At 40.3% G+C, this 25,900-nt stretch overlaps 1 protein-coding gene across 4 annotated transcripts in view; it reads right to left on the bottom strand.

Moving 5' to 3' along the window:
- LOC149169455 (pathogenesis-related homeodomain protein-like) overlaps window positions 1-25,456 on the bottom strand; it is a 167,331-nt gene extending 141,875 nt beyond the window's left edge. Inside the window, exons 1-3 of one of the 4 annotated variants that reach the window (XM_089428700.1) lie at window positions 25,195-25,456; window positions 24,068-24,129; window positions 23,152-23,961 (exon numbers count right to left, since the gene is read on the bottom strand). In XM_089428700.1, the coding sequence (XP_089284826.1) occupies window positions 23,152-23,816 (665 nt within the window). In that variant the 5' untranslated portion in view covers window positions 23,817-23,961; window positions 24,068-24,129; window positions 25,195-25,456. Of the gene's footprint in view, window positions 1-23,151; window positions 23,962-24,067; window positions 24,130-24,829; window positions 25,156-25,194 lie in introns of those variants that run through there. The other 3 variants (XM_089428701.1, XM_089428699.1, XM_089428702.1) reach the window with 3 other exon arrangements.
- Between the last annotated feature and the right edge of the window lie 444 nt (window positions 25,457-25,900).

Here is a 25,900-nt window from a genome sequence, read left to right on the forward strand (position 1 = left end):
ACTCATGTAACTCAAAGAACTTGTTCATCCCAAGTATCCAAGCCTCTGCATGTTCCGGCTTCTTCAAATCTCCATCAAAAGTAGGTGGCTTCGCTTTCTTAAATTCATCTGGCAAGTATCCCCTATCACTCCTCCTGTGAGGATGATAACAATGACGATCATAATGCCTATCAGAACCAAAACTAGAGTAGTACCTGTGTCTATCACCTCTCCTATCCGGAGTATCCAACAATCTACCATCTCTAATTGTGTCATCTTTATACGACTTGTGACATAATGAGACCTACTGCCATATGCCCCATTAATTCTGTCCTCCTGTCCATGGTTGATTCGAAGTGGCCCCTATCACTGCATTCTGGCAAACTCTGAAGGAGTATTACATTAACCTCTGCTTGTTTCTCATGTGCTTGCATAATTTTGTCATTGTCCGCCTTACAACTCCTTATTTCTTCCTTCAAGCTTCTCAATGTGTCTGCTAAATCAAAAGAGTGCCCAACACCATGTTTCTCATTTGATTCATAGGGAGAACCTTTGTAGTCTACAATCTTGCTAGTCATTTCTGATCTCTATCCTGCAAGCATACTATGTCATCTAAACCAAATCACAATAAACCAACGTAACTTAGCATAATTCGAGGAGGATATCTCATCTGTAAGATCAACAAATAAGCGTAGTACATGTATAACATAATCATGACAGCATATATACATATAATACATAAGCATATAACCATGTAACCATCATTGTAGCTAGAATCCAATCATCAATGCATGACCATATCAACTACACATACCATGACTTCATGCATGACAACAACATCCTTACCAATGTACACTAACAGTACGCAAGCATAAACAACATGTAACCAATCGTACATTGATGAAGACACACTTCACAACAACAATATCCTCTTTCACATGGCAACATCACTACAACCATGACCGATACTATGCATATGTAACAAGCATATAAACCACAAAGATGATTAACACACGTGCAACCGACATAAATGCATGACCAACACACACCGCCCATCTAATCCAAGGAGTGAACCATGCTTTGATACCACTCTGTAACACCCTCACCCCACATCTACCCAAGTAACTGGCCAACCGAGGTAAATATGCGACGAGAGACCACTATAATGGGATTCAACCTCCTAGGTAAACTTAAGGAAGTGGAATCGAGGGAAACACACCACACAGACCTTCCACATCAGCAACAGAACTCCCAGGAGCCATCCCAACCACTCAAGTAACCAACCCCTGAGACCAACTAAAGTTTTAGTGAATCAAACCCCTAGACGCTCCCCTGATATGGACAAGGGTGCATCAAGGGACTTCTCTCCTTAGACCTATGCCTGTGAATCCGGGATTCGTGCCACTTTTTCAAGCCCAAAGCCCAGGTCACTGCCCAGAACTCAATGACGGGTTTAGAAATGAATTTACATAACAAAACAATGATACATTTGCAAAAACATTGACAAGGTCTAGACTGGACCCCTACTAGCCATGATAGGGATTTTGTCAAACATATCACAAATATGTAATCTACAGGTTTAAACAACATATCTGAGCATAAGGATTTCATACTTATTTGAGAATCGCTAAGAAACATTGTTCCCTTATATCATTAGCTGCATTATCATCTATTAGGTCATAGATACATTTTTCATTCATTTACAAATCAAAACATGAGGAGAGCCATACATCATCATTGTCATAATACATGCTTATAACCAGCATAATAACAACAGAAATATCAAGGATACATCAGCCATAGAATCCACATATAAACCAGTACATTTACACATAAGATACCAAGGAAAGAACCTCTTATTAATGAATGCAAAAGCCAACCCGAGATGGGACTACCACATTCCACCCGACCATAGATTGGTTGAGACAAATCTCTCTTTAGCCAATCACCGTCATGCCATATTCCAAGCATGAATGTGGAACTCAAACTAGAAGAACCAACCAGGGCATCCTGAGGCTAAACCACCTCACCCTCATTAATAGAAACCAGGCTTTACCACAATCCACACTAGATCACTAGGCCAACACAATAAACATGTAATAACAGGCTTTACCATGATCTCCACTAGATCACTAGGCCAAAACAAGCATGGATGCCACCAAATTTCTCCACCTACACCGTGAGGAATTTTCCTATCTCCTAGTCTCTCAGGCTTTACTGCAATCCACACCGGATCACTAGGCCCTAAACTGAGACTCCACCCTCTAGACTTTACCGTATATCCCACCATTCACCAGTAAGGATTCCTAGGCCTAATCAACGGCAACCACCTCTAGGCTTTACCGTATATCCCTCCATTAACCAGTCAAGGATTCCTAGGCCTACCGAGGCACACAATACCTGGCTTTACCGCAACCCACACTCCGGTTCAAGGATCACTAGGCTAGTGGCTTTACCGCAATCCATAGTGTGGTTCAGGGATCACTAGGCCATGTGTTCTTCCTTTTGGAGATCCACCTCATTCAGCTTCGAACCCATCCAGCAATCCAGCTCAACTAAAACATGAGAACCCCATCACACCATGGTTATCCGGAAATGGCAAGGCTAGGCTGAAAACACTGTCACACCTGGAAAAACCCATGCCATGACAGCAAAGAACCACATGCAATACCATGCATGCCAAATCTAGCAAGGAAATCACACATGCAAATCAATACCTGCAAAGAATCCTGATGTAGTTGCTTGATCCTGCTCTTCCTTGCTTTCTCCTTCCTTCCTCTTACCTTCTTTGCCTTTCTTGATCCAATGCTAAAGTGCTCCAAGAAACTCTAAGTGTCCAAGAGTGAGAGAGAGAGAGAATAATGAGAGAGCTCCAAAACTAAACTGAAAAAAAAGGTACCAACTGATCCTCAGAAGCCTTTTTATCAATTAGGCCTCTATTTTCTTCATTTTCCATTATTTTCTTTCATTTTCCTCCTCACATGCAACCTGTGACCTTTCACCTTCCTTTTCTCCTAATTTCCTTATTTTCATAAATAAAATGCCATTTAATGTCACTTTTCCTTTCCAAAACCTTAGCCATTGTCTTTGTCAAATTCCTTAGCCATAATAAACCAGTGAACACCCACACTAGGATATTTTGCCCAACATTCAGCTTGGAATAAGTGTCCCATCAACCGTGGTTATTATTTTGCCTTTATTAACTTTTATTACATGGAATTTTCACCAGGGTTGTTACAGTACTAGTATCACTCAGAACATAAATGACAAATTTATGTTCCCAAAAATACTGAAGTTTGCAAAATCCAGTCCTACAATAACTATTCATCACAAATTTTCAAAGATCAGAAGATTACACAGAAGATTAATCTAGGATGGTTCGATCCGTTCTCAGTATGACATTTTTTATATCACTCAGAGCATCATATCATCTTGTATCAACGAAGATGAAAGTTCAGAAACGAGAAGATAGTCTCAGTAAACTTTGAGGAGAAAGCTTCTTGAAGAGAGAGGCAATGTTACGAATATAATTCATATAAAAATAATAAATATAATTATAATTATAATAAATAATAATTAATTATACTAATGGTTAGTTAGTTAGTAATGAAGAGGCATGTCTTAGAGATATGACCATTCATGAAAGGGCACATGCCTAGGGTATATAAACAGGCCCTCATTCTCATTTATAATCATCTCATATCAATTCTTATACAATATTCAACATACAGTTACATGTCTTACAATGGACATTTACGTCTTTGAAGTATTTTAAAGATTTCCGTTGCATATACGACTTTTGGTCGTTACATTAGAGTTGTAAGAAAGATGGATTGTACTCCATGCCAACTAGTTTGTGAAGCTCAGGGGCAAGGGTCAAAAGAGGAGGAGACCATCGAAGACTCAGAGGAAGGAGGGAAAGTGGAAGACTTAAAAGGAACCAAACAGGAAAAACAAAGACAGGTGCCATAGCTAGAAGTTATCAACTTCGTCACTCAAAAAATACCAAGAAGCAGGTGGAGTTCTTGGAATCTAGCATCAAGAAGAAAAGAGCTCAGACTCTAGACCATGTGTTGAATGCAGAGGTAGATAAAGCATTCTGAATCAAGGTTACTTGGGAGCGGGAGCGGAAGCGGGAACAAGGAGTGGCATCTTCAAAAGCTCCCGGTTCAGGAGCGAATCGGGGGTGAACTTTTATATAATATATATTTTTATATATTTTGATGCATATATGTCAACAAAAGCATGTAGAATGATGAATTAGTTATAAAAAGCATAAAAGCATGGATTAAACCATATAACATCAATCATCTAGTAGTTACAATCTTCATCAACCACAGGTCCAGAAGTTACAAGTTTTTATTTATATAGTATGTAAGGGTGCACATAACCAAAATAGCATCAAGTGCAATCCATCTCTAAACCAAAAATGCATCAACAAACAAGCTCTAGATGGCCTCTAGCATCCAAAAAAATCATGCTACAACAAATACCTGCATATCATCAAAATCATTGCCTATCTTGGAATCTTTGTCATTAATATCACCCTTTAAGCATTAACATAAGATAGAAAAAATGTTGCATGTCAAATCAAGATTTTGATTGAGTGATCAGTGCATTTTTAGTACGGTCATGATAGAGGAGTTCGACAACCAATGTCACTAACATCAAGGTACATAGAGGGATTGGTGCTCTTGATTAAATACAAGTTCCATACCCTAGTACATGTCAAAATCCAATGGAAACATTGCAATCACTTAAATCTTGAAATCCCGAAAAAGTGATAAATATGTTGGATTTTGAGTGAGACCTAAAATTCTACTTTCTCCATATGAAATCCAATGAGGTTCGAACCACTCTCAAACATCCTGAATCATTTCATGGTAATGTTAAAAATTTAAGTAATCCTTTTACTTTAAGAATTTAACATTACCATGAATTGCATATCAATACTAGGGCCATAGGCTTGACCATTGGTCTGCCCCACTCAAAAATTCTTGTTTCATTGAAAAAAATTGCATTTGGAACATGTTTGCAAACAAACAAAAAAATCGCAAAAAAAAGCTAGGGAGTGAAAAAAAAATTAGGGACCACGCTCCTGGGTCACTCCCGAAGGTAGTGCACTTCAAGAGCGGGTTCGGGGGGGGGGAGCCACTTCCCCGCAACCCTGTTCCAAATGAAGACACTCCAAATATGCCAGGATTGTTGACTTCTACTAGCATGTGAAGGAGATGGCAGTTTCCAATATTGAAAGGGAAGAGACCAATACAATTCTAGAAAAGTTTGAACAAATAGGAAGTAAATATGATGCTTTCATCACTATTGTTCTTAGCTTAGACAAGGAGGATACCAGAGTTGAAGATGTTGTTGAAGACAAGGACACTACAGTTGTTACCAAGAAAATGGAGGTATGGGCCCCTACAAACCCTATCCCCATGGATACTCAAGGCCAAGAAAGATCTATGGAGCCAACCTATCTTTTCTTGTTTATATGATAAATGTTGTGTGAGTTATTGATTTATGGGCTTCTCCTACTAGATTATGGACTCTTAGTACTTTGACCCTTTAGATGAATAAAGGCCATTAGTTTTTGAGACTATAATGGGCTCTTGGGTTTTTGAGACATGATTTGTTGAACTTCAACATCGAGGTTCAAAATTTGTCAAACCTAGAAAAAATTGAGATTCACTAAGGTTCATCCAATGTTGCACGAAGTGGGGACGAAGTGGGGACATTTTTTGGAAGCGAAGCGTCGAAAGTGTCATTTTCCAAAAATCTAAGAAGCGAAGCATCTCGAAAGCGTATATATATATATATATAATGAAAACATGCATATTTGTACATAAATCAAGATAGATATGGCATCCATTATACATCAATGATTAATTATTCGAGCATCAACCATCTAGATTCTAACAATTACAATGAATTTCGTGTTTCTTGCTTTTCATTTGTGCAACCTCCTCTATTTTTGATGTATTTTCTTCTTTGTTCCACTGAAACATTAGGGAAAATTGATATCCCTATGGGACACTTTTTGTCATCAGTGTTCAGCACCCCACAAAGATGCCTCCTCACACAGGTATACAAACCACTATAAGGTTTTCCCCCATGACAATCATGAGGGCACAAAAATTTGTAGCTTCCACCACCTCTTTCCCCCTCAAGTTTTGTCACATAATTTCACAAGGGTGTTAATGCATCTTTTCCCCTTGCATTTCAGTGACATCTTCATCCCCTTCATCTTCAAAGCCTTCCTCCTCATCATACATTGGGTCACTCATATGGGACCACTATCCTCTTCTCTTCTTCTTCCCTTCTATTCTACTTCCCACCACCATCATGAAAACCAAAAGTGGAATGATACATATAAGCCAAAAGAACATCATTTTGGAATATAAATATAGATGGACAACCTACAATAAAATGAGCAAGAAGAAAGAATGGTTAAGAGTAGGAGAGGGAGGAGACAAACAAGAATGACAAAAAAATGAAGGAGTTTGGGGTTTGCACTTACCTGTTTAGCTCTTGTAGATGGTAGCCCTTCTTTACTCCTCCAAGCTCCTCCTCCACTCCTCGAAACTCTCCTCAACCCTCTCACAAATCTGATCTCAAAAGCTAGGTATCTTCTCTCTTCTCCAAGTTCTCCAAAGATGCAAGAATAAGGAAAAGAGAGAGGGGAAATGCCTTTTAACCTCATCCTCTCTTTTCCCTAACTCACCCTCAACTCACCTAAACCCAACTCAAGTGCAAAAGTAAAAATAAAATGACTGCTCCGAAGAATCGTCTGCCTTTTTCCCCAATCTACTCGTGATGCATGGTGGATCCGTTTCAGAATTGCCGATCAGGCCACCGAAACCGAGGATCAGGCTGTTGTGGTTCCATTTTTCCAGTAATCGCGAAAAAAAGGCAGAATCACCTGAGGATCGATAGCAGATTTGTCTGAGATGCAAATCGCCCCCCTGATCCAGGGGGGAAGGATCCTGCAACACTGGGTTCATCATATCTCATGCCCATTGATTGAGTTCATAGATCAAGCTTGTAACCTTGTGTCGCAACTCAATTAGTTGAGATTCATCATATCTCATGGTCATTGACCAAGTCTACACCTCAACCTTGTAACCTCGTGTCACAACTCAAGCTTGTAATCTATCCTCGCAGTTTCTATTTGCATTAAAACATATTTTATGTTTATCGATGTTGATTTCTTACTATTTTATGTTTTATATTTCATTTTAAAGTTTATATATATCGCCAATCACTTTGAATGCAAGCTAGAAATTATAGGTTTCCATCTTTAACAAGGTTTGAGAACCTAAGTCACATGATAACCTATGATTTTTAGCTTGCACTCAAATTGATTGACTGGCCTGGTTCTGAGGGACCTCAACCTCTACACTTTTGTATTGTTTACTTGTATACTAATAGAATAGTATCTAACTTACACAAAAAATAGTACATCATTAAAATTAATGATAAATTAACAATGTATTATATAAATGACATTATTGTTATCAATAGAACACTATATCATCTCTTCCTCACATATACCACTTCTTCACCATACAACTTTGTCCTCATATGTATGGATTTTTTCTCAAATGAAAGATTGTTTATGTACATTTGGAGGGGGGAATATGAGGAGGTACACATCTATAAAAGGCTTTATATACATGTATAGGTTTGTATGTATCCACATAGATCTATGCATGCCTCTATATGGATTGCCTATGACTATTCTTCCCACTGTTTTCTCTTTTTGGGACTAAATGCATTCTTTATGCACAAAGTTTGGACATTGAAAAAACAAAGAGGACAAATTGACATTTTCCTAATCCCAAAAATGCAAGGAAATGCCTAGAAAATATTTCAAATGTCCTTTCTTACAATAAACCCCTAGGAAATGCTTACCATGTGTTTGCCCAATGTTTCTTGTAATATCCCAAACGGGATATTTGGCTAAATTTGCAGAAATCGAACGCAACCCAAATTTCACCATAAAATTACCATTCAATTAACAGAAGATTGCCATGTAAAATAAACTAGAGTGCATGCAATCAATAAGACGATAAGCAAAAATAATCTCAACTTTTATTATAATAGAAATTGGGGTTTACATGTTGATACAATAAAATAGCTGAGATGGAAAATTGGCCTCAAGAATCTGCTCCAATGTTGTGTTGGCCCTCCCAAAACTGAACTGAAATGTCACTGCTGAGCTCTCCCTTGAATTCTGGATGAATTCACCACAGGGAGATGGGTACTCGCCCAATCTCACTAAATCACCCGAGGGTTTCTGTCCTGGGGCTACCAATGGGGTAGAGAACTGAGTTTTCAACCTCTCATACAAGAAGAAATATCAAATCCAAGATGTCCTCTAATGGCCTCCTCCTCCTCTTTTATAGATCTGATAGACCCCTCTAGAACCTCCCATTGTATTATTATTTTAATCATTGAGCACTTTCCCTCTTTTATTCTATTTAAATATTCTTTTTAATGTGGGAAAAGGGTAAATTGGCCACCATGCCTCCTCAGGTCACTGAAAATCACTTCTAATCATCCCATCCTGTAGATCTTCTCGTTCTGGTTCCAACGAGCTATTACACTAAGGTGTTCCGTCAAGTATTCTTCTCAGAATGCCACCTTAAGCATAATTAATTGAGTTAAGCTCAATAATAACCCTGTTTTTTGGAAGTTGTTGGAATGCGGCGGAACGAAAGGCAAATTGTGTAGATGATGAAATATGCCAAGTGAATGCCATCAGATCCCCATAGAAACTCCTCAAAACCCCATCAAACATCTCCAAAAGCCCTTGGGCCCACTGATGAAGTAAACCTGCCCCTATGACTTGTCTGCCCCAACCCCGAAAGTCCATCCTAACCATGCCATGAGGACACTAGAAAAAGGAACATCACAAGTCCTCCCTCCCCAAGATTGCTTGCCCTCAACCAATCCAAACATGTGGACTAGTCTGTTGGCCCAATGAAACTGACACCCAATGCCCGGATCCCATACAAACCGTTGGGTGATGCTATGCCTCTGTGTCGACCCACCAGGAACGGATCCCTCAATGCCGAATCCCGAACCAATCTCTGACTAAACCTGTCATCAATAAATCCTCCTGGATCCCAATGCCACCAAGCGTCAATGCTCCATGGCTCCTGCTGTGCTATAGCTTCGGTTGTGAATGTTGCCCCATCGACTACATACCAACTCATTACCTCTCTCCAATCCAACCTCTAGCATAGGCCGAGGTCAACCCTACTCTGTTGATGCTGGGCTAGTGCTACTAAAATACTAATGAACTGTCGATCCACAACCCACTACCCACTAAAACATGCAATAACCCTCTCATCTAAGGGCTCTTGTTGTACTGTGCCCCAAACTAAGAATGATACTCCATCAATAGGATACCAACTCATGATCTCCCACCAATCTATCTCGTGAAAAGAATTGAATGCAAGGACACCTATGTATGGAACAAGTCTACTATGTTACCGTCGGTCCATGCTCAACTCATGTTGCTTTGTCTAGTCCATCTACAAGATTTGTCTGAGGAAGCTTGCCCCTAGGCAAAAGTGGGCAAGATGTGCTGCAAGCCCTGTCTATGTACTCCTGGAGAGGGTTGTGACCTAGAGATATTGCAGCTCTGTTGGCTGCCACTACACCTATTTGCACCTCATCAGTGGGTAGGTCGAAAGATGGATGCACCACCATCTCCAACAGTGCCTTCCTCTAATCGGAAACTCCACGCTCTTGCCATCTCCTAACCTCCTGCAAAACTACCCTGTCAACCTCTAATGCCTCCAGAGTACAAGTGTCTGCAAACACTGCCACCCTGCTAACTATCTGTACATCTATTTGCTCCTCATCAATGGTTGACCCCTAGGGTGGTTGCTCATCCATTATGAGCTCAATATGAACCTCCAACTAGCTCTCCCAAAAAGGTTCATCATGCATACTGTGCACATCATCCTCCTCAACTGACTCATGCTCCACCATATGTTGCACATGCTGAATCATCACTGGTGACTCATCATCCTGAATGTATCCCATGGGATCCAATGACTGTTCATCATATAAATCTAGCTTGTTGTCAACAACTCAACATGACTCATGCTCCTCAGAGGCATCCTCGTATGAACCCATGGACTCATCCAAAGAAGAACCCTCACCCTGAAAGTCAAAAGGAATCTCCACCTGCCCTACCTCTGTCATCTCCTCAATGTCACTCAAGCATGAGTGGTAAGGTCCCCAAGGCTCCTTGCAAATGAAGCAAAGTCCCTTCCTCCTCAACTCATTCTTGTTGCATGATCCACCCAACCTAAGTAGCTCCTCCTTGGTCAACTGTCTTCTGAACAACACAATGTTCTGCTCAACCAACCTTTCGGCTAGTTCATAAGCAGCAAGTGAAACCAATTGTTCCTTCCTCCAAATGGCCAACAACTCAGATTGCATCTTCTTGCAAATGGCATCACGGTCTCCCATAACTGAAGACAAAATGGACAACATGTTTGTTTTGACCGTGTCAGGATGATGTTTCTTAATGCTAAAGAAGCATCGGAACATATGATGGATCAAGTCATCACACCCCAAATCAAACATGATTTCATATGTTCTAACCATGGCCATGATTTCTAGAACCTCAAGCTTCTTCCCAAAGGTAGAGCCTGCACTATTGTCCAAGTCCTGAAAGGTCTCTACTATCAATGTGGAAATTCTCCGCATAACATCATCATTGTAAGGAGGTATGGGTGCGGTCAACCTCATAATGTTATTGAGACATGATGCAACAGGAAGTCTGACCACTTCACAAGGTTCCTCCAAGAACTTGTGTTGTATGAGAGCAAGCATAGCTGGTTTTAGAGTCCAAATCAGTTTCTTTCCTTCTAACTGATTTACTTCAGAAAGGAGTGCATCCAGTTCATCTAGTTTGAAAAGGGCTTTCATTGTGATTCTCATGTGTTTCAAATCGGTCCCAAGTGCAAAGATTCTATGTCATATTTCTTGTCTCTTCTGCACATCTCTTGGTTGTGCTTTCTGAAGAATGGCATAGACCCCTTTTGAGAATGGTTTGTTGTTTTATTTTGGTCTTTGGTCCAGATTGCAGTTCATTGATGTATTGTTGTGTTGTTTTAAGAGGTGTTTAAAAAAATCCATTATTCTGCAGATTGACCAACAAGATGTATGCACTCTACTATGACATTAAACACAACAATGAATTATGATTACATAGCCAGTTGACTCAACACCAACCTAGATGACTACAAATACAAGGTTGGCTAACATAAGTATGCTCTGACTCAACACCCTTCTCAGTCAAGCCCCCTCACATGGCACTTAGACCACAACATCCTATCGGTTATATGGGCACATCACACGAGACATCAACAAGGCTCAACATCATCACGACATATTCTGACCCTGTTTTGTCAATATATAAGATTCATTGCTGACAACAGTACTATTGCCATATACACTCCATGACCCAACCAAACCTTGGTACAACCAACTAATACCCAGAGTTGATAGTAGAGATTTTCGCATTAAGGGACAAGGCAAGTCTAGTGACACATTACACATACATTGTACTTATACATATAAATATAGTAAGGAAATAACATAAGAACCTGGACAGTCGAACAAAGATTTAGCCTCTTGTTGTACTTCTAGTCCATGCAGTTAGGAGATATAGGCGCCAGAAGACTGATAACACGCACAATACTGAGTATATCGTCCCTTTCAGAAAATGGCACAATGCATTCGTGTCTCTTTGAAGTCTACTCTGTACACAAGAATGGCAATAGCTGTAATCTGCAGTCAGCAAAATAGAAACCACGACAAGCTCAGAATTCAAGATGACTTCCAACCAAGAGTTGCACACGGTCACCCTTCAACAGCAACTAGATGGTCTACTGGGATTGAGACAATAGCTAGCAACGTGATGCTAAACCTGGAGCAAATCCAAACAAAGTACTCGGCCTTCCTTTATACTTTCTGTTGTACAACCAATTCGACCAACACAGTCTCCAGGATCAACTCCAATGTTATAATGGCAGTTTTGGCTCTACAGGCAACCCAAAAATAACCTTCATAAATGGTAGGGTGGTCTCCCCAATATCTATACCATTAATCTTCCCACTGATTTGGCCTCCAGAGCAGATTAGTTATGCCGGCAAATGCACTCAACTTAATTGTGCAACAATTGAGTCTCTGCATGGGAGTGTTGTCGACCTCCTTAATTGGAATAATTTAGACCTCTTGGAAACACGTTGTCGTCGCTTTTAATGGCACCCGTAGCACAAGTGCTTTGAGAGACATAGAAAGCTTCCTAGAGACAGCCTCTGGGTTGATTGTAGACCAGTGCCTAGGACATCTTAGATAGAGGAGTGCATGGAAGATTTTCAAGAGGGGCTTTCGGTTGCACTCCAATTGTCACGTAGTTGGAAAAAGAGGATAAAGGGGACTTGCTTCAATAAGCCTTTATGAAGGTAAACTCAAGCCAATACATGGGTCCAAATGCTCAGGGGGTAAATCGGGCTAATCTCAAGGAAGAATGTCTAGTTTTGGTGGCAGACACAAAACAATGAGCAGCTTAATATTGAAGCTGTAGTAAAGGTGGAGAGGAGGAGAGAGGAGGGAAATAGATGTGTAGGGCCATAAAGAAACAGAATGCTAAGCAACAATGCTCCAGGCGAAATATGGAAGAGGGAGGAGGTGGAATGGTAGAAATAGCATAGCACTAATTAAGGTTTCATGCTAGATATATCATGGGTACCTTTATCACCAAACAACATGAGTAAATCTGGGCTCACACAGGTACTGCAAGTTAATCGAATAACATAAGTAAATCTGTCTTGTACACAGGTACTACAGGTTACAGACTAATAGAAGTAACTTTGTCTTAAACGCAAGGACTGTTCGCTTATTTAGCAACCTAGATAAATCCATGAATCAGAGAGAAATCGACCGCTTCATTACACTATTTCAGAGAAAGGAAAACACAAATGAAATGAGATTTACAAAGAGGAAACATACTGCGCATTGATCTGCTTGGAATCACCAGAATAGTTTCATTAATACTTGGAGGGTCCAAATAACCAATCCATAACATTCAGCAGTGTATCGCTCTAGTCCCTCATGAATAGGCAATTAGAACCAAAGTGGAAACACATAATTTGGACCACTCTCAGTGCAGAATTCCGGAAACCCCTTATTTAAGAGTCTCTTCCCCCTATTTATACAGAGAAGGGGGGCTTTGAATCAACATTTACAAAATATCTCAGCCAAGGCCAACTGTCTGATTGACTAGCTGTCTCGGCCTGCGATAGCTCTATTGCCCAAAAATGATTTCCAAGGATTTGATTCCTTTCTTGAACAATGAAAACAAATAGAAATTACAGAATAATGAAAAGAAAAGGAAAACGGAAAGATGATGGAGGAAGTATCCCTCTATTGTTCCTGTGAAGGCCCCTGATCAGGCCACGTCTCTGCCACAATGAGTCCCTCTAGCTGCTCAGCTGGTCCTTGTCGCTTTCGCCTTAACTGCCTAAATCGCCCGTTCTTCAAAACTGGGAGCAGTCAACTATCAGTTTAATGCCATAGTACAGAAGCAAAGGACGCTTGGGCGGTACTTCGTCTTCCCTCTGCATGGAGCACCATGTTGGATCATCAAGTCCTCCTGAGCTTCCATGTCTTCATTTACTCTGTATTCTGTTTGATGACCATGCTGCTGGATATACGCCGAAAAATACCCTCGTCGTCCCACTAAGCGGAAGCGAAATAGACGTTTTAATGTTCGTTGATCTGGGTCGTTGATCCGGGCCTGTTGGTATCACAATCGCAATACAGGAGAGGGCCTTTTTACCATATTTCATAGTGCTTGCCAATTGTCCGGACGCGAAACTTCAATAAAGCATGATACATAAAATATTGCATCTGGAACCAGGACTCGCATATCGCCATGAGAAAAGGGAAAAGGGGCTTTAACACTGATTTATGGTGATTTTCGATGCTCTGGATGTGACAATTTATAAAATGTATCACATAAAATACCACATTCGGGAGGGTTCTCGCAAATCGCAGTCTCAAGTTGGAAGGGACTTCAACGGAGGAGGAACTTTGACTTGTGCAATCCCCGATTGCGATATCACAAGCGGCGAGGGAAGGAATTATCGCAATCGGCGAAAAAGACTTTATCCCAATTGACAAGCAAAGGAAATATTGCAATCGGCGAGACTAAGGAGGGACTTACGATATGATAATCGGCGGGGAACTTTGCAATATGTGATATCGGCGGATAACTTTGCGATATGCGATATCGGCAAAGAACTTTGCGATATGCGATATCAGCTGAGGAGGGATTTTATCGCAATCGGCGAGAAGGAGTGGTGATGGGACTTGGATATGGCAATCAGCGGGCAACTTTGCGATATGTGATATTGCAATAGCAAAAGTTAAAAAGGGAGACGGGCAGATATGTATCACAAAAAGGGAAGGGGCCGATAGCGATTATGGTTTGTGGGTCCCAACGCTTAAAAATGGTTTCAGCATGATTTCTGAATGTTTTAAAACATTTCAAAGGGGAATGGGAAACACGGCTAGAGTTGGATATACAAAGGGATTTCGGCTAGAGTTAAAAATGGGTCACTGCAGCTAGGGTTTAAAAAACAAAGGAAAGAATCGGTTTTGTGAAAGAAATGGTTTTAAGAGAATATAGAAATTTCTACAAAACAATTTAAACTGGGCTTGTTCTTCCTCATTTAATCTTCAATTTGCAAAGCACAGCAACCTCTTTCAGAAAAGTAGCAAATAGACAAATGATTAAACAAACTAAAAATTATTTCTAGGGGTTATCATGGATAACATATGGCTTGGAGGCTAGCTCCAAACATCTCTGTTCCTTTGCCCTCTTTGTACAACTGGAACTCTCTTTTCAGAAGGTGACAACACACGTCAAGCAACATGCTTCTCTTTCTGGAACTGATATATCATTTTGTCTCACGATTAATTGGCAACGTAGGGGCTGCCTTGCTACGATACCTTCATCTACCACTTAGAATGGTGACTTGATCATCGACCTTGGCAGGCACTCGATCTCTACTACACCATTATGATTACAAACTTTTACAAATTGATTTCTTGATTCATTTGCAGCACAGGACACACATCCAGTTGACGACACATTGAAGTTGCCAACAGTCCTTTGCTCCCAACGATCCACAATGCGACAAATCTGACCTTCATGCCATCAATTGCACACTACACAGTCTTGCAATCGCACGCTGAGATCCACACACGCCGCTCACCACGCCACAAGCAACGCCTCACATGCACACTGGCTCCTTGCGTTTCAATTCAATGTGACATGGGCTTGATCTGAACGTGAGGAATTCGGCTCCAGACACCTTCGAAAAAAAGAAAAAAAAATTGGTTTGCAGCACAAAACACTGATAAATGCGGCACAAAATTCCATCCCTTTGATTTGACTCAATCAGCGGTTGGCACGGGCCCATGACTCCATTTCTTATTCCTTATGGATCCTTAGTTTGAGGCCCAATCCATTCGACCTTCTATTGTCGCTTACGTATAGTCACAGTCAATCACGTGGGCCTTTAAATCGATTCTCTGGCTCCTGCATTGAATAACTCAGCACTGGAATTGGTTAATCAGAAGCGCAATGATTCCTCCAAATCAGCCACCTTGGAATACCGACACACATATACTATAAGTTCAACCTTTGATTTTTCCTAGAGAATGCACCCTGAAAAAGTCACAGCAGCTACAGTGGGTCTTTTCCATTGTTGTATCGATTTCCACTCTCCTGCCAACTCCACGAAAAAAATCGCCCACTAAAGTATAATAATTTGGACGGCTTTTTTCAAATATATTTACAGCTTTAAAAAGAAAACAAAAAATCACACGCCCTTTGCTACAGTCAACGACGGACCAACATTCCACCTCCGAAAGCAATCCGGAACTGATCCTTGCATGTAATAACTCTAGCCCTAGAACTTGATGAAGGTCATCGTGACAGGAGGGAGATGTGTAGAGGGAAAGGATCTAGGAACTAGGTCATGATCCATTAGATCTACTTCTCCTAACATATGAGGTCGAATGAAGAAAACTCAAGACAGGATGATACCCTAAAGAATAGCTAGGGGAAGGTCTAGATTGTCTCATTTGTTGTTGCCCGGTTGCTATAACTCACTGTTGGTGTCTCGGTGAACTAATATGCCTATTAGTGAGGGATCTGGGTTGGCCACGTCTCTAAGGTCTCTAGGGATGTAGAATGGTCTCTTTGGTCTGCACTGATCCAGAGCTAGAAGTAATGTTGTCATCAAATTTTCTCTCAATGTCCCTAACTTATGGGAGCACCGTAAAGAAGGAGGTGATCCACTGAACAAGATCTGGCCTGGGAGGAGGCTACAGAGTGGGTACAAATCCTAAGGCCCTCCTACATGTAAAGGGATAGACATCTCTAGTTTAAGGACTGGAGGAGACTAGAAAAGGTCTGGATCCCCCTAAACATGCAATGAAATCTCCCATATATCTCATAATAAATGGGGCAACGAAAGATGAAGTGCTCCTCCAACTCGATCTCTTAGAGATAACATAGCTGGCTATTAAAATTGGCAACTAGGGCCAAACTCCACCTTCGACGGCTCATATGATGGAGATGATATTTTTATTGGATTCCTCTTTCCAAGAGGTGCAGGATTGATCTAAAGATCATCTCATTCTGACAAGCAAAAATGGAATTATGAATTTATTTCTTCTATGGACAAACTGTCAAAGTCGGCCAGAAGTCTAATGTAGGCTCATGAAGCCCAATAGATGTGTCTCTTCACCCTCAACATTGTGTATAAATAGAAGAGGCATTTTCCTCATTTGGACACATCTCAACACACATATTTCTCTCTCCTCTCCTCATTGGTTCGTACAACAAAGGAGCAGCTCTTCTTCTTCATGCATTGACTTGGGTTGACCGAAAATTTCAGGACTGTTTTTGGGCCATCTGCAGCAGCGTTGACCAAGGGTCAAACTCACTCCTTTGACTGTGTTTTTCAGGCAAGAAATCCGATTTCCTTAGGCCGCATCTCCTGGCACAGAAATCAAGGAATTTGTTGTTGTTTGACTTGTGTTGACTGCAGAGTTGACTGTGTGTTGACTGAGTTTGACTGAATTTTTCAAGACTGTTTCGAGCTGATTTGGACCGTCTTTGGAGGCCGAGTTGACTAGGTTTGACCAAGATAATTTGGAGGAGACTATCTGTTGCTTTGACCAGCGTTGACTTTCTGGTTAGGGCATCCTGTTGACTGTTGTTTGACTGCACTGTTTTATAGTGATTGGGCAAGTAAATTTTGTATGATGTACTCTCTCTCTCTCTGCTGAACTTTTGAAGAATAATAAGAAGATTTGATCAAAGGGTTTTCCCCACATTGGGGTTTTTCCCTAGCATCTGCCAAATATTGTGTCCTCTTCTCTTGGCTTGTCTTCTGCTTATTGTTTATGTTCTATCTGCATTTACTATCAATGTTAATGTGATTGCTTATCTGGAAATTGATATTGGGCTAATAAGAAAAATTGAAATAAATTGCTCTAAAGTATAGAACATACCAGTGTTATCTACAATTAACATGGTATCAGAGTTGAGGTGAAGACAAAGCACAACAAAGGGTGAGAAAAGCTCACTGGGATTTGTTGGTCAAGGACAAGATTCAATGGCCTCCTCATCTTACTTCAAATCTGATGACAAGCTCAATGATAAGTTTGATTATCATGCATGGAAGATGTCTCTTGACTTGACTTTGGAAGAGCATGATGCTATGGACTATGTGCAGGGAAAGATTGTTGAACCTCCTTCAAATGCACCGGCTGCCGCTAAGACAAAGTACAAGAAAGGTGAAGTCAAAGCTAAGAAGATCATCAAGGATTTTATTCATAAGCATTTAGTTGCTTACATCTCCGATTTGGGTACATCTAAGGAGATGTATGACAAGTTTGTTATCATGTTTAAAGCTAGCAATGTAAACCAAGTCCTCTTTCTCAAGAACAAGTTGAAAGACATAAAGAAGGGAAAAGGAGAAGATATCCAATCCTAGTTCATGAGGATCACTGAAATCAAAAATGATCTTCTATCAATTGCAGAAGTTATTGCTGACACGGAGCTCACTCTCATTGCTCTTGGAGGTCTCCTTCGTGAATGGGATGTGTTCGACACTACTATCCTCAACAATGACTAGATTCGAGGTTTTGATGAATTGTTGACTAGATGTACTCAAGAAGAAACAAGGATGATAGAGAGAGACATTCCTTCAAATAGGAATGATCCTACTACATTCTCCGCTCATGCTAAAAAGAAGAGCAATGCAGGTTCAAAGAAGCAATGTCAAGGAAGACCGGGATTCAAAGATCGAAGAAAGGTAGATGCTTCATTTGTAACAAGTTTGGCCACTATGCTAGGGAGTGTCCTAATAAATGGGACACACCTCGAGACGATGACAACAACAACCGCAACAATTTTAGGGGCAACAACAATCAAAGGAATGGCGGGTTCAACAACAAAGAAAAAAGGAATGCTCCTGGAAATGGTCGACCTCCCAAAAGATCAAGAAACTCCAGGTATGATGAATCTACTACCTCTCCTCCGGATACCTTGGGAAATTCGTTGATTGATAGAGGTGCCTCAAGGCACTTCACTGGGTATAAGGAAGCTACTAACACTGCTGTGTATATTCAAAATGGATGCCCTCGTCAAACATTGGACTCTAAAACTCCCAAAGAAGTTTTCACCGGTACGAAACCTAATGTTTCTCGCTCTAGAATTTTTGGTAGCCTCGTGTATTTTCATGTACCAAAAGAAAAGAAAAGCAAATTGGATGCATCTAGGAAGAAAGGAACATTTGTGGGTTGCAGTGAAACTTAAAAGGCATTTAGAATCTATGTGCCTGGTCAAAGAGAAGTGGAAATAAGTCATGATGTCACCTTCGATGAAGATGTTGCCCTTGGGAAGATTAGGAACCTTCCTATTCCAAGGAAGGACAAAGAAGAAGATACAGGAAAGCAGGAAGAATCACAGGATGAGTTGATGCCCGATGATGGACCGATGGATCCCATTGATCCACCTCCCCATGAGCCCTCCTCCTCAAAAAGGAGACCCTCATGGCTTAGGGACACTCTCGAAGATGCCGAGAGACATATTGCACCAAGGGGGACATTTCGTGAAAGTAAGAAGTCGAATAGGTACCAAGGGTACTTAGCTACCATGAGCACCATTGTTCAAACTGAGCCTTGCACATTCGAAGAAGTTGTGAAGCACCAAGTTTGGAAGGATGCTATGAACGAAGAGTATGAGTCGATTATGAAGAATGATGTCTGGGATGTGGTCCCTAGACCCAAGGACAAATTTGTTGTCACCTCAAAATGGCTCTACAAGATCAAGCATGGAGCTGATGGAAGTGCTAAAAAGTTCAAGGCCAGGTTTGTTGCTCGAGGCTTCTCTCAAAAGGAAGGTGTGGACTATGATGAGATATTTGCACTAATTGTTGATATACCACCATCCGTTCGATCATTGCCCTTGCTGCCTCTCAAGGATGGAATTTACATCAAATGGATGTCAAGATTGCCTTCTTGCATGGTTCACTTAAGGAGGAAGTCTATGTAGAACAACCCGAGGGGTTCGAAGTTCTAGATCGAAAGACACATGTATGCAGGTTGAAGAAATCCCTCTATGGGTTGAAGCAAGCTCCCCGGGCTTGGTATGAGAGGATCGACAGCTATCTGATGAAGCTGGGTTTTACAAGAAGTGAAGTTGATCCGAACCTTTATTTCAAGGTTGAAAATGATAGACCTCTCATCTTGGTACTTTATGTGCATGATCTCTTTCTGACATATGCAGACCCTCTTATTTATCAATGCAATAGGGAATTGGCTTCCGAAATCGAGATGAAGGACCTAGGATTGATGCACTGCTTCCTAAGCTTGGAGGTCTGGCAAAAGCCAGGTGAGATTTTCCTTTCCCAATGAAAATACATTATGAAGCTACTTGAAAGATTTGGGATGGTGGATTGTAAGTCCAGGACTACTCCGACATGTGGACACTTCATAGGACTCAAGTCTTTCATCTCCTAATTCGAACAACCTAAATCTTTCTTCTTCTTCTGACCCTTCCTAGGTCCTTTCTTGCCTTCCGAATGTGGACTGGGTTCTAGATCTCATCCACTTTGGCTAAAATTCTCTTTTGCCCTGTCTGCTCCTAAACAAAATGATCCCAAAGTTTTTCAAAGGTGGGCATCTTCTCATAAGCACAAACACCCTTTACAAAAGAATTGCAAGGTGAAAGAACTCATTTAATGTTATGGGAACCAGCTCCTCATCCTCAACCTTCATCCTGGTAATAGGTGGCAGCAAGTTGATCACTCAAGTTAGTGATCTTCATCAATAGCTAGTGTCTAGCCACAATGTCTGTGTCACTCATGTGTGGCAGTGAGCTTGTTCCTCAAGAGCATCCTATGAGAAATTTTCACTCTAATATAGAGTGATCAAGGAATCATACATATCATTGGCCGACTTCTTATCCACAATATGAGTAAACAAGTGCTCCTTCACATAATAAAGAATGATTCTTTTTTCTTTGGCCACCTTCTTGTGTGTTTGGCCAATTATGTGGGATTGGTAAGAGCTGTAACCTTTGCTTCAACAAAACTCCAAAGTTCAACCTCCTCCAACAACAGCTGCAACATGTACTTCCAAGGTGTAAAGTTCAAAGTGCCCTCTAATCGGTCACATTCTCTAAGACCAATACTTGTGGTTGTCATTCCTGCAGCTTCTGAACACAGTGCAAACAAAACAATCCACCAGAAATAAACAAATCAGCAGCCTGTCACGACTCACAAGTGCAAATCACCTCTCCCAATGCCTAGTGCTTATATTTGGCACAGATCAACTTCAATCACTGAAGCTACACACCCACTGAAATCCTTCGACAGCTTCCTCTTGCAGGCAGCAACCCTCTTCAGAGTCCCTCTCCAGAGTTCATAAATGGATCCTGGAGGATTTCAGATGCACAACTTTGATACCGCATTAAATTTTCATGACATGGTAAGCAAACCCACATTCGTAAAACAAATAACAAAAATTGATTTACCTATCAAAACAGCGGATGAAGGAATGCTAGATCCACAAACACATAATTCCATAAACTAGGACAGAGAGTAGAATTTGCAGCATTCAATCGCATCACTCTCTAGAACTCTGTAAAGAAAGAATCACAAAGCAATACACGCAAAACACTGACTGTCTAATATCACAGTGAAATGCCCTAAGTCTCTTTTATAAAATAAGCGACAAAAGGGAAATACAATGTATCTGGACATCCACTAATGCACCCTAGTTGACAGAATCAACCCTACCATTAATGCACTGAGGATGAGTGCACACTCCTGCATTGATAACTCTACCTGGTATAGTATACCCTGTTGGAGAAGATGGAATGCATGCATGTATGCACTGAGCCTCCAAAATGAAGATCACTCATGCATGCCCCTGCTAGGGATCTGTGCCTTCCTGGAATAGTCCATGTATGCACCCTCACTCATGCACTGGGATCTGCGCCCGAACTGACTGAAGATACAAGTCTAAAGATAGTGCTCACTCACACATGGATGCCTAATAACTGCTGCTGCACTCCCAGGGAATAGTCCATGTATGCACCCTCACTCATGCACTGGGATCTGCGCCCAAACTGACTGCAGATACAAAGTTCAAAGATAGTGCTCACTCACACATGGATGCCTAATAACTACTGCTGCACTCCCAGGGAATAGTCCATGTACGCACCCTCACTCATGCACTGGGATCTGCGCCCTAACTGACTGAAGATACAATGTCTAAAGATAGTCTCACTCACACATGGATATCCAATAACTACTGATGCACTCTCAGGGAATAGTCCATGTATGCACCCTCACTCATGTGCTGGGATCTGCGCCCTAACTGACTGAAGATACAAAGTCCAAAGATAGTGCTCACTCACTCATGGATGCCTAATAACTACTGCTGCATTACCAGAGAATCTTATTGTGCATCCTCTCTCCCTGCTGGGCAAGGATCGAGGAACAGCTGCTGCAGGTGCTGTTACACTGGATTTACCCATCACTCTGTGCCACAGCTGAAGCAGAACAGTTGTTGAGCAAAATAAGATAGTAAGTTTTCAGGCCATTTTGACACATATTTAGTACCTTTTTTTGGGATTTAAATCATACAATAAGGAAAAAGCTGAAAAGTCAGCAAATACAGAGACATCACATTTTCGCCAAAGTTTTTGTAAAGCATCCTGTTATAGGGTACAGGTGATCAACAAAATCTAAGATGTATGAAGCATACGATATGCAAAAGCAAACAGATGTTTGGATATTCCAAAGTGCAGCCTAAGTTTTTCACACCCACTACTTGAAGAATGAACCTTATTCGAATTTCTTTAGCACTTATGGTAATATGTATACGGCTAAGTGAACCTTTATTAGTCTCTTCAGCCCATAAAAGACTGCATTATTTATTAAGTTTTAAGAAAAGTTCAGGATCAATTGACACATTGGGGAGACAAAATCAAAAAAAAATATACTAAGTTCTCCAGCTGCAAACCAATGGCATTTTAAGCAGATGATTCAGAACAAGACTAAGTCTGGTTTCTCTACAGACCTTTGAGCTTCTAAAAGGATGGAAAACTGATATTCAATGAGGAGTCTATTGACCCCAAATTTGGAAAGATGGATAGAGATCATTACTCCATTCAAATTGGTGTGTGGAAAAAGATTAACTTATAGACTAACAATCAATAATACAGCAAGAGAATTTCAATTAATTATCAAAACTTTTGAAAGGAAGGACAAATAAATGCATCCATGACCTATCATGTTCTTATAAAACATATCCAATTTTTGTTCCGCTTAAAATGAAGTATACCTTTAAATATGTACTAGTAAGTAACTAGCACTTAACTGCAGACTTCTGTATATCATAGATGGCATCTAAAACATTGTCAATTGAAGTAAGCATTTACAAGCACCCATATCCAGCAACCTATATTTTGGTGAGAAAATGCAAACAAAACATTTGAAGGGCTTGCATCATATTCCCAACCCATGGAGAACAGGGATCTGATAAACAAACCTCTGGCCTTTCCAGCCCTCCCCTGAATATGCATCAATAAGATTCTGCTCAAGTTTCATTTTGAGCAAAAGATATTTGATCCTTCTCTTTGCACGTGATACTTCATCCTGTGGAACATTTTGCGCCTTCTTTTTCTTCTTTCTCCTTTGCTGCTTCCTCTTCAAGCCATCTATATTACTAGTTCTCACAGTTTTCACCTTTGTTATATTTTTAGAATCACCCTTCCACTTTGTCCTCCTATTTTTTCTCTGTTGTGGCCGTTCAGGTTTCTGTGCAGCATAAGACCTCGAAGCAGAACTCTTACTGGGTTTTTTCTGACTGTCATTCTTAATCAAGTTTAATTTTGAGGCCTTCTTCAAAGTCTTTTTAACTAACTTCCCCGCTACAAAATTGGCATTTGTTTTTGAACTATTGCTCAGATATTGTTTGTCTTCTAGCTCAGAATCATTTCTCGATTCAGATGCTTCACCTGTCCTTTTTTTCGTGAGAATTGAGGCAATCATGTGTACATGTGACCGTGGTTTCCTTTCCCTCATCCTGCCAGAAATACTCCCGGCATTGTTAGTCTTCTGAATAGCAGCTTTAGGCCTTAGCTCTGATGCTGTATTTGACAACGCTTGCTTCTTTCGGAGTGAACCGGAAGAGCCTTTTCCTGCTTTCGGCATTTTTTCTTTCCGATGCTAGTACTGAAACATTAAGGTCACCCAAATCTGAGAGGTCCCAGAAAACTCTTACAGAAAACTACTGCCTGCAAATTGATGCCACCCAAATCCCACAGGCCCAAAATAACTCTTCAAATGGTTCCACTCCCTACAAAGTGCGGTCATTCAAAATGTATTAGCCTCGTAAACATAATCGGAATACACAGTTTTTAAGTACCCAAACAAAATCACTCAAAAGAATGACTGAAACCTACTTCAAATAAAATGAAGGTTCCTTAAAACTCGACAAGCCAAAATTATTCATATGATCTGATATCTGCAAATTGAAATCACTCAAAATTTTAATGTCCAAATTCGTATCATACCAATAACTACTGAGAAAACAGAAACCTCAAAAAATGTACATGTAATATAGTGCATACTGACTGAAGGGCACAGAATTTAGAAGAAGAGAAGGCAAAAATAACCGAAAAAGAATTCTAACCCAAAAAGACCTATCAACTGAAGCTACCAATTTCTAAGAAACCACAAGGAACCCCTGGAATGATCTCAATGACTACAGCTTGATATAATCCGAAACTGGATAAAAATGAATAACAAGAATATAAGTAGAAATTGATCCCAAGTAACTCTCATGAGGCCAGCAAAACTCAACCTAAATTCATGAAAAATACAGAAACTCGAGCAACCTCGAAACAAACAAATGAGAAACCTGTCATCACACAAATGATCCAAATGCACAATTTGAAGCTAATTATAATTATAACACCCAGAAAAAAATAATAAAAAAACCTGTAATATTTTATTTACCCGACTCTAGGAAACCTATACTAACAATTCGAATGGACCCAATACAAAAGAGTTCAGAAAAAACCCCGAAACTGAAGGTAAAAACTAAATAAAACACAGAGAACAAGTTCTCACAGGACTCCGAGACCTACAAAGTGAGGTCACCATAAATGTTCCCAAAATAAAGAAAATAAAATTAATAACAGAGGAATGTTGTAGAAAATAACCTGCAAAACAGTCAATCCCCTAATTGAGGTCATCTACAACTGAGAATCATACAAAGCCATCCCCAAACTGTCCTATACCTAGAAATTGAGGTCATGCTGATAACCGTTAAGCGTTACAACATGAGACCCTTAAATTGGAGTCACCATTATTTCTGAGGTCATCGTACTCCTTACAAATTAAGGCTTAAAACCTCCTCATTCTTGTTCTGACATAAATTGAACCTCGGACAGGAATCAAGTCTCTTCCTTCTCTCTCACATACATACATTGTGATAGTTCAGTGCAATTTAATTGTGCCCAATTCAAATATTGGACCTTCTACTGAAATCAGAAGTCAATGTAAGGTCATTGAGTTCAGTAAATACCAGATATAACAACATTCAACATTGAGGTTCAGTTATGTCCGACCATTTCCTGCTTCAGTGACTGCATCGGACAAAGCAGCATCATGGGCAACTAGTCAGCTACTCGTATAACTTTGTTTGGACAATGCAATTTCTTTTATTCTCATACCACTGAGAATGTAGGATGAAATTAACTATTCGTAGATCACCATGTCACAAAAACAATACAGGTATTCCCATCAATTTTTACACCAGATGTGAAAAAGGACGTACAGCAAATTATGATTAATAATCCTAATCACGTCTTCTGATTGGGCATTTTAGACGGAGGCAATTCAGAGCTTCTTATATTTATACTTTCATGTTTAATTAGTGATTACCGTCTAGTCAAACTTCCCTTGGGCTTCCTTAATTTTAGTCGTTGGTGCTTATATAATTTTAGGTAGCTTGAATCACTTATGTAGCTCATATATTTGGACTACCTTGCTATCATTTCTCGTGTACTTTGAATTTTAAAAGAGCCCAACAAATTTTGTGTTTGAGGGGAACCTTGAGGATGATTAGGGTTTTGCATATTAATAATCTGTTGAGTTAGAAAACTCATACCTTAATCTTTCTTTTTAGATTCTAGCTTGGATGTGCATTGCATTAAATGTGGGATAAGATGAATAATTTATAGATGAGTAATGGAGTATTTTTAAAAGGTGATTGATGTTAAGAGTAAGAT

The sequence above is a fragment of the Pinus tabuliformis genome, chromosome 4_2 (assembly GCF_031772625.1).
Source record: "Pinus tabuliformis cultivar Carrire ecotype Pingquan chromosome 4_2, CPIR1, whole genome shotgun sequence".
Taxonomy (NCBI): Eukaryota; Viridiplantae; Streptophyta; class Pinopsida; order Pinales; family Pinaceae; genus Pinus; species Pinus tabuliformis.